Raw genomic sequence first — 13687 nt, 5'->3', positions numbered from 1 at the left:
GAGAGCAGGTGGGTTTGGGACTCCAGACTTCCACTGCGCTGCCGGCAATGGTGCGGGGAAACATCGGGTCTGAATCAACACAGATGTTGGTTGGTTAAAGGCAGTCACATGCAAAAATACAAGCAGAGTTGGAGAGAGCACGCATGGGCAAGTCAGGCATGCTGCCTCCCCAGTCAAAGCACAATACAAACCCAGTCTTATCTTTCCACATAGAACATCTGCATTGCAAGAAATTCAGCCTGGCTGAATTTTAGATTTGCTGCAACAGCAGGAAATCTCTCATATAAAAATCTATCACGGTGAGCAAGGTTAATCTGTGACAGGGATACATGCAGCAAAGCTCAAACTCACATTTTGTAATGATTTACAGGAGGGCGCTCTCAGTTTTTAAGTAGGTAAAGTCTACACAAGTAACTAAGCTAGGAGCAGAACACAGGAAGATGAGATTCCCGTGGCTCTGTCTCTCAAGGCTGCATTACCTCAGCCAAATAAACCATGAGCTCTTGATAACATTACAAGATTTATAGCATCTCTCCTTCCCCAGCATGGATTCTCAGCTGTCTAACAATACAGATGAGCTCACGTTGCAGCTCTCTCCCCATAGTAACGGCACTAATTGGGATCTCTCTCCTCTATCTGGCCACTTATTTTTTCAGGAGGCTTGTAGGAACATAATCCACAGCAGATATCTGTCAGCTCGTGAACAAATTTTTGTGGGAAGACCACTAGCTGATGCATAATACAATTTCATAAGCCTCACTTTGTTAGAAAACAAGGCTACAAACGAAACGTAAAATAAATTCTGGCTATCTTACAAGTATTTTACAGAAACTTTTTTAACAGGCATTACTAGTTAAAACTCCCTATAGATGCCTATCTGGAAATGACTCTTCTCCTATAGCCTTTCATGATCAGACAGGAATATTTGTGTGCCAGCTTCCTTCTCACTCCTAATTTCGCAGACCCCCATTTGCATGTGCTGCTATTTGCCCAGATAGGATTTGTGCTCACATAAATGCCCTCGCTCGCATGTCACAAAGTTGGTGCAGGACTGTGCCAGAAAATGGTGGCTGATATTAACCTTGTGCCTCCAACATCCTGAAAAGACGTTTTGAGTTTTTTTGGGAAAGCTGTACGGCAAAGGACCCTTTGCCCTCTTAACACCATTTGATTTTAGTCTTCTGTGGCCTAAGATGGACATCGCACTTAAAAGAAAGGCCCTTACTGTAAGTGGCTGCTACTGTAGGCATTGCGTGTGAGCACGGGGGTTGTAGGCATGCTTCTCCCTCCATGGGGCTGGGGCGGCCGGTCCAGGGTTCGGTAAGGACTGCTGTGAGTCGAAAGCGGGTCCCTGTAATGAAGGAGACAATCTCAGTTAGGTTAAACACCATGCAAGTCACAGCACACAGCATACGTGCACCCTAAGTCTTGAAGAAACAAAAAAGGGCAGAAAAAAATGGGTAAGGGTGTAACTGGATGTGCTTCCCCGTATAAAGAACAGAATTGTTAAACAGGAAGAAAAATTCAGCCCCTTCTTGTGGTTCAAGGGAGGTCTTCACAGGATGACCGGTAGGAAAAACTGCTGCCAAAGGACAGAAGTATGAAGCAGAAGAGACAGAGCAGGTAACAGATAAGCAAAGTAATCTGGTTTCAACATGAAGCACATCACAGCTAAATGGTTACGTATGGCTATAATTCAACTTCCAAACTTCATGTGGAGGAGTGTCCAGCTTATCTTGAGGGACAGATGAGAAAAACACAAAGACATGGCACTGCCCAAAACTTTAAAACATTTTTAAGCATCCTTCAACAGCCTGCTCACGCAAGACAGTCCAAGAAATACCACGATCAGTGGGAATCCTTACACCGAGAACAACTAGTATCAGATCAGACTCATATAACAGGATCACACAACCATCACCAGAGCTACTGCTATCGATGCGCTCCCTGGAAATGTTCTTCCAGCTCAGAAAGTGCCCAGATCCCACAAATACATACAGGAACCTCAGCCAGTCACTGCAGCTGGCACTAATGATGGCATCTCATTGAATCCCAGTAACTCTGCTCTTACATAGAGAATTGCCCATCAGGACTTAACGCGAATTCTGTATGTTTTGACAATGTACCTGCTGAAATACCGATACCATCAGGAGGGATGGGTATGGTTTGATGTTATCTCAAACCATTAAGCACAGTCACCAGGAAAATTACAAGTTGTTTAATTAATACTGAAAACAAACCACAGAAACGGAGACAAAGGATGACAGTACTGGTGGGCACGAGCAATTCCTTAAGTACAGCCCTTGCTATTGAATATCTCACCCATCTCAAACCTCTTCCCAAAGACTACAACTACCCTACAATTTCAGAGACCATGACAACTACTTATACATACTTATACACACTTTTGTTACCAAACAGGAAATTTAGCTCTGATCACTAAATCCCGTGATCGCAGAGGAGTGTGGAGGCAGCAGGCTCTGCTGGAGTGCCTGTAGTAACAGGAGCCTTGGCAGGGGCAAGACGGAGCTCCTGCCAGGAAGGCGGAGAGCACGGCGGCAGAGAGACGTGCCCTACCTGGAGTGTCTGGTTTCCAAGAGCTGCTCGTTTATGGATGACTTTCTGAGATGAATTCTCTCCACCCCGAGGGACTTTGGTGGAGGAAGCCTTGGAGAAAGCTGGGCAGAGCTGGGTCTCTGTGCTGCCACAGGAAGCGATTCATTGACTGTTGGAAAGGAATTATGTATTTGGTTAGCAAAATCCTTGACATTTTTGTCCTATATGCAAATCTGTAGTCCCTAAGCAGAAACTCTTTACACTTCAGAGACAACGACAGAAGCTGTGAATCTAGAAAGGCTCTCCTGCCTGCACCAAGCTCTCCTCCACACAGACAGGACATCACGGAGGCTCGTAGAGATCTCAGCAGCACTGACTCCTACGGAAATTACACCCAGCTTGGGGCTCTGCCAGATCACAAAGTGGAACTTCCTTGGGAAAACACCTGTTTGCAGCACAATCCTTCCCAGAGCCGAGCAGGCAAGCTCAGCCTCTGCAAAGGCCAATTCCTCTCCCTCACCTTCGAGTGCTTTACTTGAAAACAACATTTTAAGAATCAGTTTTGAAATACAACCTAAAAGGGACTGACTTCAAAAGCGACTGAATGAGCAAAGACAACTGACAGACACATTTGGCTGAAGGCAACTGGGAAGACGCTGGTTTGATCCTTTTTCTCACTTTGCTTAGGGCACAACCCAGGTCCCAATAGAGCCAACAGGAAACTCCAACACACACATACAAATGCAGGACAAGCACCACAGAGGAGAACAGGTTCACAAGCAAAAGCCTGGGCTCTGCTTCTACTTGTACAAGCAGGAATCTGGTGTAACTCCATTTTAAAGCACCAGATGGGTTAAGTCTAAAACTAGGCCAAAGTGAGATCAGAATCAGGCCCTAACTGACAAGTGAGTAATAATTTAGATAATGTTTGTCCCCAAATGATGATTATCCAGTTTAAGGGAGAGGCAAGCCAAGTCTCTTCCACCTTGTGGAACAGGGCGTGAATGTGTGTGTGTCTGTGGGTGTGTGTGTGAAATGAGTAAGCTGAGCAAACACTATACCCATGCAAGATGCAAGCTCACTAGGTAACAGATAAATGTAAACAGATCGTTAATATCTGTGACTCTACTTTTTTTGTAAGCTTTATAGTAGCTGTGAGGACAGAAGGCTTGGGCAAATCCTCCCAGCTCGTAAGTCCTCCAGCCACTCATCCACCTCTGGTCAGGTCGTAGAGATGAACTATTTGCCATCCACAGTGCCCTCAGCTTGCAGGCTGGTCACATTAAAACCAATCGCCTTCTCTAAAGATGACTCAGATCAGCTCACAGAGCAGAAACTTTCAATAACTGACCCATTATGAGGAAAGACATTCCCAATTAAGCTCTTTTTTCCTCTGCTATAAAGTAATTTGTCATCAAAAGCCAGCAAAATAGTAGGCTAAAGGACACTAAGTCAAAGAAATGCCTCTGAACGGGCACACTTCATAGGAAGAAAAGGATAAGCAACATACCATCATCATAGGTGGTTGTATCAGACAGGGAGCTGCTCTCAGATGGAATTATATCGTCTGTGAATAAAAACAAGGAGTTTAAGCACAGGAGACCCAACATCAATTTCCAAATATCACATACAGTTTATTTTGTACAGCTTCAGAGCCAGCTGCCCCTTGTAACGCTGCAATCTGTATGCTTTAGCCCTTAATAGCCTGAAGAAAATCCTACTTTGGAGCACATCATGACTTAGTTGTCTTCACTGCAGTTCAGCCAGCTACCTATGTAACGATCAAAGGAGATTTTTTTTTTTTTTTGAATCAGGCCAAGATTTACAAAGGTGTTTTCCACCCAACTTCCAACAGATCTCACAGGGTGTTCTGCTGCTTCAATAGGAGTCAGGAGCCTACACAGACATGTAGATCTTGGCTGCTAGTGTCTAATCTCCTCTTGGTACACCTGAAATTCCACCAGGTAGGTATGAAATGCCTTTTGAAATTTGGCATTCACTTTTGAATGTTTCATCAGCATACAAATCCTGTTTCAATTAAATTAATATCAATCCAGAATAATTCCACTGATTTCAAGCAAGTTACTGCAAATTCCAAAAACACAGAGAGCAGTAACACTTGCATGGGCATTGCAAATTTTTTCTGTTTCTTTTACATTTTGATATTTAGTCAAAGTGCTTTACTGGATCTGCCTGTCCTCTCACCTTGATACTACACACTACCACTCACTCAGAAACAGCCTGTCCTTGCTAAGGTTTAGAACAGACCAGCAGTGGCAGAGAAATTAGGCTGGTGATAAAAAGCAGCACTAGAAATAATTAACCCAGAGAAAAAGCTCTTCCTAGGCCATTTCTGGCAAGACATAGTGCTGGTGGGGTAAAAAGTCTACATGAACTTCCATGCAAAAGGGAAGGGAAGCAACAAAAGAGGACAGCGGCAGCCACTTTGTGTATGACACCTGCTTCTTCCATCAGTCATCATGAGCACATGCAATGTATGTTGCTCCCTTGCTGTCACGTTTTGCTGTGAGGAAGGTCTGGTTACAAGAATTTCGTAAATAGAGCAGCTTTTCAAGAACAGCAAAACATCAGGCCTGGCCCCTGCCCCGAGGGGACTTGTCAGTCACCCGAAGATGGGTTGCAGCTCTGCTTGCAACCCAACACTGGGAAAAAGCTTCAGGGGAGCTTATTCACATGAATTTGACTGCTTGGTGGTAAAATATGGACCTGGGACCAGTGCAAGGAGGAAAAAAGCCTACCTAGGGGAAAAAGAAAAAAGCCAGCCTAAACCTACACTGCTGGATTCACGTGGAGTCTGCAATGCTGACATATGGGGGAGTTCTGAAATTAAATCCCAAATCTGTGCAATTCCCTGCAAAAGGGGAAGAAACTCTGGGCTACAGAGGAAGCAAAAGAAAGGGAGAGTGGAACATGGGGAGCAGAAGACAGTCCAGCTTGTCCTTCACCTCCCATTCCTGGGGGGCTGGGATGAAAATAGCTATGGTTTGATTCAATAAATTGATGTTACTATTTAACACGTTATTTCCAATGAGTCATTCCCCAAATTCACAGAAGCAAGTGACTCATTACTACTCAGCTTTCTGGAAACCTGTACCTCGAGCCCGAGAGTACCGTCAGTTACCGTGAAAAGTTTACACAAAGTCAATTATTGAAGCAGATGACACTTCTGTTTCAGGTAAAAAAACCACACACTGCAGTGCAAGAGTCAGGAACTGAAAGGGAATGCAGCTAACTTATTGCTGGCTAAGTATTTGCTGTCTTGCAGTCCCTACCTGCAGGGAGACCCTCTGAGATATGGAGTCTCATCCCTTCTGGCTCTGTCCACCTTGTCACACAGCAAACAAGGATGTCATGTATTAAATGTTGCAAAGTGACGGGCTAAATGTGTAAGGACCAACTCCTATATTGCTTGTTTGCCAAACAGGACAAAAAACTGCCTGCAACAAACAACAGTGACTGTGCACAGATGCTGCCTCACGGGGCTCTCGCTGCTCACTGGCCTTCAGTAGCTTCCAGTTACTACACATCACATGTCTCAGGTAATACAGGACCTCCCATAATTAGTATCCAGATTGGTGAGCAAGAGACTGGAAAAACAGATTTATTTTTTTCTTCCTCGTCTCTGTCAATCAGGAACTAGCTGGGCCACATTAAATAGTGATCATCAACCTTTCAGAATAAGCACTTTGTGATGATGGATAGCCCAGTGCTGCCATGGTTTGTGCTGGCTAAGAACCCAAACCACACTCTCAACAGGAACGGGACACAGTGAAGGTTTCCCCAACAGAAACCTGGCAGTGCACAGGAGAAGGGGCTCCTCCAGGGAAAATACATGTTGGGAAGAGGTCTCATCTCAAGGGTCAGTAAAAGGGCATCAATATAAACAGCAGAAAAAACTTGCATTTTCTTTCCCACCTTGTAATTCCCAGGAAAAAAACACTAATCTCACAAAAAAGCATTTCCTCCGGGACAAAGGGGGAAAAAGAAATCAATTAAACATTAACAGTTATCTATATATATTTTTCACAGAGGGGAGAAGTAAAACATGTCCTAAAACTGTTAATCACTATAGAAACTAGAATAGACTGCAATACCCATGAGCTTTTACTACTCCCAGACTCCTTCAACTGGCTAGGATACCAGCAAGTTTCCATGATACCAGCTTTATCCCATGAAACAAGAAGAATGTCACCTCCCTTTGGAAAAATCACACTTTTCGAATGGAGGGGCCAAGGGCATCTGCTTTCACCATGCTCATCACTGGCAAATGAGTTTAGTCAAAAATCTATTTGCATTCGTAAACTCTTGAACTTCACTTGTGTCTTCCTGGAAATCAGTAATTTTTAATCAAGAAACAAAGTCTTTGATCCCTATTTCCTCAATTCTGTAGAAAAACTTACACGCCTTATTTTTGCTAGAACTGAAGCATTGCAGAAGGGAAGGGAGAGAGATCTTGCATGTGGCAGCTTAGACATACAACTGCACTCAATACACTATGAATTCAGACACCACTCCAGTTTCGGGCGAGATGCTTCTGCCATAGCACCTTCAGTCTGTACCTCATGCTGGAACGTGTCTACACTTGTTGCCAAAACTGCAGCTTATTCGGCCTTCAGTCTATAAGCAGTGCACTTAGCATTACAGATGCAGCAATTGCATCTCTTTTCTTATTTAACTGCCTTGGATAAGATAAAATCCATACAGAGAAGATGTAAACAAACCTTGTGAGTGAGGCAAATTACCTTTTTTTTCCCCTCCTATTTTCATCAAAACACGGGGAATTCTTTTGCTTACCTGGTAGAGTAAGAGTTGATTTCTGGGTGGGTTTTTTGCCACACTTGATTCTATATTCATTTATGGAATTTTCTATCTCCTGCAGCTTTTTTACAGCATCAGCATACTCTTGCTTTCTTTTCTTCTTCACATTTTTGCAGAGGTCTGGCTCACTGGCAAGTTTCTTTGCAGCTTCCACCAGCTTTTGCTGTATGATAAAATTGCTCTCCAAGTCCTGCAAAGCAGGATCCTGCAAATTTGGGAGATGAGTTATTTGCTTGGACTCTGAGTTGAAATTCTCAATGAATGTTATTGAACAGAAGATCCATTTTTCTGGTAATGAAGTGAAATCTTGAGCACAAAACACAGAAATACTGTAGTTTATCCACAAGAGAATGTCAGCATATGAAACTCTTAGATCTTATTTCTACGACTAGTGTAAGATTATGAGACCTCTTGAGAAAGGTACAAAGTTCTCGAGCCTGGGTGACCTAAGATAGACACCTAAATTCAGGTTTAGACTGCTAAACTTCCTGCTCATGAGTCCAAGCCTGAAAATGTCTGTTCAAATTCTTTCTCTACTTTGGAGAAAATAAAAATGGAAATTGGTATCACCGTACTTATGTAACAGGGAGTTGGAGTCTTTAATTAATTGTTTGTAAACAATTTTGAGAAGCTCAGATGAAAGACCACAGAAGTGCTAAGCAACATGTTATTAAGCCTGGTCAGTCAGATTTTGTTTCAATAGCACTTCTTTCAGTAGCAGTCTATGTAAAATCAGTTTGCTGCAGACATGGATTACGCCAGTCCTGTGAGCCAGGGCAGCAAGTTTTTGGTGAAAGACAGATGCAAGGTGCCCAACACCTACTTACTACTTGGATGATACAGCTTGTTAACAAATCTCACAAGGAATGAGGGGGAATGGTATGTGTCCAGAAACTGCAAATATCCAAGTTACCATATCTCCTGAGTCAGTCTCTGCCAGCAAAGTTCACATCAGCTTCTTGAGCAATATAGACAGCTTTTACTTAGGTGGAACTTGCATTAAGCCAGAGATAAATCTCCTCCTTCTGTCACCTGTCACACAACTACGCTCATGGACAGATGATTTTGCAAGGGGGACAGTACATGCCCCTGCCATGTTCTGGGTGCAAACACAATCTCAACACAACACAAATCAATGCCCGAGAAAAGCGCGTAGCCATGGGTTGCCAAATGGCATTATAAAATTCAAAGAGCATGGCCAAATCGGGGGTTCAGGTCAGGGGATTTTAAGGCCTTTTAAAACAGCCTATTTCCCGGTCATTTCAAAGGCAGCACGGCTAAAATAAAGGTAGTACCCATCTAAATTTCCCAGCCTATGCAAGTGACCGTCCCAGCTGCCTCCTCTTAAACAATCAGGGAAGAGCCAGATTATTTACATGTGGCTTTGGCCACCAGCCTGGCTGCCCCACCTCTGCTGTGAAAACAAACTGCACCACTCACTTCTTCACTTGGGAGCAGGTTGTCATCCAGCTTGAACGCCGTGCCAACACGTCTTCTGACCTGGGGAGGTTCCTCTCCAGCGTTCAGAGGATACTCCTTGGGCATCTTGCCTGTCAGCTCCTGGGAAACAGAGAGGGCTTCGTGTGAAGGTCCAGATGGAGAGAAGGGCTCTCACCCACCCCGACCTCAGCGTGAGGTGCAATTCTCACCGCCTCTCGCAAGCAGATTTTCTTCAGCTCCTCAACTTTCTGAAGCAGTTTTTCCTGAAGGAGTTTCTCTTTCTTCTTTAGTTCCATAATTTTCTCCTTCTTTTGTTCTTCACTGACCTCTGAATCTTGAGAGCCTGAAAAATACACTCTCTGTATCAGAGGATTTGCAGGTAAAAGCCATTTTTTTTTCTGGTCAAGTAAGCCGAGATCTCCCCAAAGCAGTCCAGTCCAGCAAAACATCACATTAAAGTGCAATGTCCAGCTCTCATGTCATCCAACAAGCAGGCTTTTAGGAAATCTGCACATTTTCAAACCCCCAATGTATATACTTGCATGATAAGTCCCAAGTATACACCCTAAACCCCCACCACCCAAAATATTAATCACCGCATTAGCAATATCTACAATACGCTTGATATTTTGGCTTTGACTTTGCTTTTGAGACAGACACCAAGGCTCCTTGCTTGGGCTTCACCTCGAGGCACCTACATGCAGCAGCCAGGCTTTTTACCTCGCCCCTTTCCCCCTCCTCCACAGTCAAGGGAGAGACCTAAAGTCCACTCCAGAGCTGAGTTTTATTTGGAAGCATTTATCTTCTCTGTTCATTCATAGGGCAATTTAACTCCTAGAACAGGTGCTTAAAGTTAGCATGGATCAAATTTCCCCTCAGATTTCGATGAGACTTACAGTCATTCAGGACAGACTGACTGGTAAACTGATACCAAATTAATCATGGACCAAGAGTATACAGGTGCTTATTCATCTAGCATATTTTTATTTCCTTATTTAGTTATGGAGGGGAAACAGCAAATTATACCATTTTTACTGTTTCAGATACATAACTGGTATGTGCCTTCACATACACCACTATTTATTTATGGACAGCTAGCCTTGTTTTTCCTTTTAACATACACAAGCCGCACTGTACTTCACTACTTTGCATTTGCATGAAGCATTACCTGATGAGATCAAACTGCCATTGCTGGCCATAATAAGCTGGTTCTTTGCCTCCAAAGTCACTAGCTTTGAAACTTTGGGTGTTCCCATTTCTGTCAGATCCATGGCAATATCATCCAAACTTCTGGCTGAAGGAATTTTTGCCTGAAGCAGTGAAAAAAAAACCAACATAAAAAACCAGCCTCATTGAGTTACCTCTAATTAACTTCAGAACACAGGGTCACAGAAGATGACATTTCACACCTTATCTCCCACAAAATTAAGGGCTAATGCAAGAGCATCAGGCAGGAGCTCGCAGTGCACAGGGCTGTGCTGGCATTCCTCTCCCTCTCTGCCCCCAAAGCCTGACCCATCTGCCAACTCAAAATCTCTTTGCTGTTTGCATCGTGTTCAAAATGAACACGAGAAGGAGGCAAAAGAAAAAGTAAATTAAACACCAAGATGTTCGAATTCCCCCTTCTGTGATTACACTTCCATAGCCCTTAATTGCAGGCAGGCTAAAATGGATCAAATAACAGTACTGTCACTAATAGACTGCTCAAAAAAGCTGACAAAAGCAATTTGTAGTTTTTCTCTGGAGAGTAGTTCATCTGTGGAAAAACAGAGCGAAGGATATACAGGAAAGGTGTTGAAACTTATGCTCACAGTAAAATGCCTTATAACTTACTTTGCTTTGCTTTCTGTCCAAGTAAAACTGGTGTTGACTGATTGCCATCACCCAGATGGACTTGATCAGGGAAGTGTTTGCATACCAGGTTTGCACTACCAGTCCACTCTGACCAAAGGTCCTTCTCGACACTGAAATTCTGAGGTGAAAAGAAATGTAATTTCAAGACAGCTCTTTGAGGTTTAAAGTCCCAAATGACTCTCTCAACCAGGCAAGGCTCAGCCTTTATTTTAGAGATGTGAAAACTCAGATTTCCTTCTCCCTACCGCCCGGTGCTGCTGCCTTTCCTCCCTCCTAACCTTCCCTTAACTTTACAAAGTTAAAGTTGAAGTCCCTCCTGGCTGAGCTTTGCAGTAGCAACTGCTGTGCCTTTTAGTTCAGCAGTGCAATTGTGCTGCTGAGACCAAGGGTTGGGTACGCTATAAACCTAGAAAGGGCGAGTGGACTGCCATGGAATCCTGAAAGGAGGGATCAGGCAGGACATGGGATACGGGCGGATCAGCAGAGCATCTTGCTGCTCCTCCTGGCCCAGCTGAGAGGCACAGCAGTCCTGTGCCAGAGGTAGAAAAGGATGGCAGCAGGAGAAGCAGAAAGGAAGGTGGAGTCAGAAATTCACCCTTAGCAAAGGCTCCTTCTTGGGAGAGACCCTGAGGGGAAGGCACAGGAACTCAGCCTGTGGGTGAGCTCCCACCCTAACGGGCAGTGCTCTTTTGGGCGCCTGAAGGCTCAAGCTCAGAGGAGGGAGCATCGCTGCCAAGGCAGGGGAGGACAGAAGGTGAGCAAGAAAGTCACGTCTGGGTCCTGCGGGCCACATTCCTGGGTCTCCTGCTGCACAAGCACATTACAGCGGCCTCTCAGGGAAGAGTTTTGTAAAGTGAGCAAATTTGGCCATGAAATAGTCCTCCCTCTCCTCCAAGAACTCCTTTGGTAGACACCACAGGCAATCTGAGAGAAGGATACCCAGAGCTGTAACACATCAACAGTCACTCCAGGTTGCTCACTACGACTGTGACATTCCCTCTGCAACATGACAGAACTACTTGTCCATCACACACAGCCCAGATCCAACCCTACTCCGCCCTGCCAAACTCAGGATCAGGCTCAGCATCACAAAGCTGTGTTGAACTCAGAGGCACCTCCCATCCCCATCCACTAACACGAGATGACAAATCCCCGGTCTGGGTAAAGATTCATCCTGCTGCTACAACCGCCTCCTCCAGTCTTACCTGCGGGGATCGTGTACTTCCACAGCAAATTTCTTTTCACGGAAATAGAGATTTTCCAGCTGTTTCCATTGAAATAGCTAGGAGAATTGGGAGAGAGAAGCATAACACTGTCACTACAAGAATCGCCAGTCTTTTTCCCCCCAAGGTTATGTAATTTGCTGAAATTACAATTCCTGTGTATCTTCAGCTATGGCATGGGCTCAGCAAGAATAACTTTCATAACATCAATTAAAATAAGCACATAAATGTAAATATATAGGTTGTTCTTCAAGTAATTTCATACTCTTACAGATAATGTATTGCAGATTGAGGGTTTAGCCCGTAACAACATCTGTTTCCATCAACAGCACAGTTAATTTCACCGCTAGAAGTTCACAGAGATCTTGGGAGGGCAGCTAAAGTCCTTTTCTCTCTGATTAAATGCAAAAAATCTGTATACAAAGTAATTGCATAGACACTGGTGGTCTCTTCCCTCAGTCAGAACATCCCCAGGGAATGGCAGCAGCTCAGGGAAAACAAAGACCTTTCTCTTCTGAAGACACTGGGTGAGAGATTCAGCATGACATTTTGGAGCAGGGGTACAACACATACACAGAAGGAGCAGCTAGAGGAGGAAGCCACCCCACAACGCATACTTCTGTAAAGGAAACCACAGATTTCCTGCAAAGTGCCAGCTGGAAGAAGAGATCAAAGTCAACCAGGGCTTGGCAGCTGCACCCGTGAGATCAGAATTTCATACGAATCCGCTCTCCCTTTGCACCAGCATTAGCCACCCCCTGGGGATGGATCCATCAGGGGCTGCATCTTCTCAGCCCAGCTTTAGCTGGGCTGTTCCCGAGCCCCTCAGCACAGGTTTCTGCAGCACCACCTCCTGCCCCCTCTCCAGCAGGGTCAGGGTGTGTGGGTGCACACGGAGACCCGTAGGGGTGTCCCCAAGGACGTCACCTCAAGATGTTGGGATGCACAAGTGCAGCAGCACACGCTGTAGTTTACAGCCGGCTCCTTTCCCGAGCTACAGCCCACGCAGATGTACCTGAGGTACTTCCACCCAGGCTGGGCAGGCAGGGCCAGCGTTACGTGGGAGAGATCAGCTTGCAACATCGCTGATCCAGCCCAGGCACCCCGGCCGTGACAGTGACCCCCTCCTCCTTCCCCACAGGAGTTTTCCAAAACCCTTCAAGGGTGCAGCCACCGCACCAGAAGTCCCCAGGACATGCGACATTCCCGCTGGCCTCCACCAAAACCCAACACGCCGTGCTCCGACCACAGAAGAGCTTCAAGTTTTGTAAAAAATTACGTATTATATCATGCTGCATTTGAAACATTCTTAACACGGATCGTAAATGAGACATAACCCAGTGCACGTGTTTGTGGGGAAAACTCTGGCTCTTTCAGTGACCTTTCCCTCTGTTTAGTTAAAGCTTTCCTTTCTAGTACTACAATTTATTATTAGATCCTGGTATATGAAAAATGCAGCAAGGGGAAATGTCATTTACTTAAACTAGTAAGTTACTTTCTAGAAGATTGCAGAAGTTCTACTCTCCTGCTCTACGTAAGTCTATCTTTCTATTAAAGGCCCCTGTCCAATCACACTGCTTTCAGAAGTGCCCTCTTTATAACTTGGCATTGAACTTCTAAATAAATACACCTTAAAAAAAAAATTAAAAAGAAAATAGCTCGTGCACAGTATGTCAGGACATTGAGCAATAGCACCCATGGGTGCTCCAGCACGCAGGGATCCCCAACACGACCCCGGCAGGTCGGCCGCCCCCCCGCCCCGCCCCGCCCCCCAC

The 13687-nt window shown here is 44.8% G+C and overlaps 1 protein-coding gene across 1 annotated transcript in view; it reads right to left on the bottom strand.

The window, feature by feature from the left end:
• Positions 1-13687, bottom strand: part of LOC104164482 (FERM domain-containing protein 4B-like) — a 42994-nt gene that overhangs the window by 2900 nt on the left and 26407 nt on the right. The window contains 10 exon segments of the mRNA XM_009703821.1: positions 1-69; positions 1226-1351; positions 2578-2725; positions 4067-4123; positions 7372-7600; positions 8836-8955; positions 9045-9178; positions 10004-10145; positions 10669-10807; positions 11895-11971. The exon segment at positions 1-69 is cut by the window's left edge and continues 1 nt beyond it. Coding sequence (XP_009702123.1) covers positions 1-69; positions 1226-1351; positions 2578-2725; positions 4067-4123; positions 7372-7600; positions 8836-8955; positions 9045-9178; positions 10004-10145; positions 10669-10807; positions 11895-11971 — 1241 coding nt within the window.

Source organism: Cariama cristata, unplaced genomic scaffold (assembly GCF_000690535.1).
Source record: "Cariama cristata isolate BGI_N322 unplaced genomic scaffold, ASM69053v1 scaffold5937, whole genome shotgun sequence".
In the NCBI taxonomy this organism is placed as follows: domain Eukaryota; kingdom Metazoa; phylum Chordata; class Aves; order Cariamiformes; family Cariamidae; genus Cariama; species Cariama cristata.
Note: the sequence above shows the minus strand (reverse complement) of the source record. Positions and strands in the feature narration are given on the sequence as shown.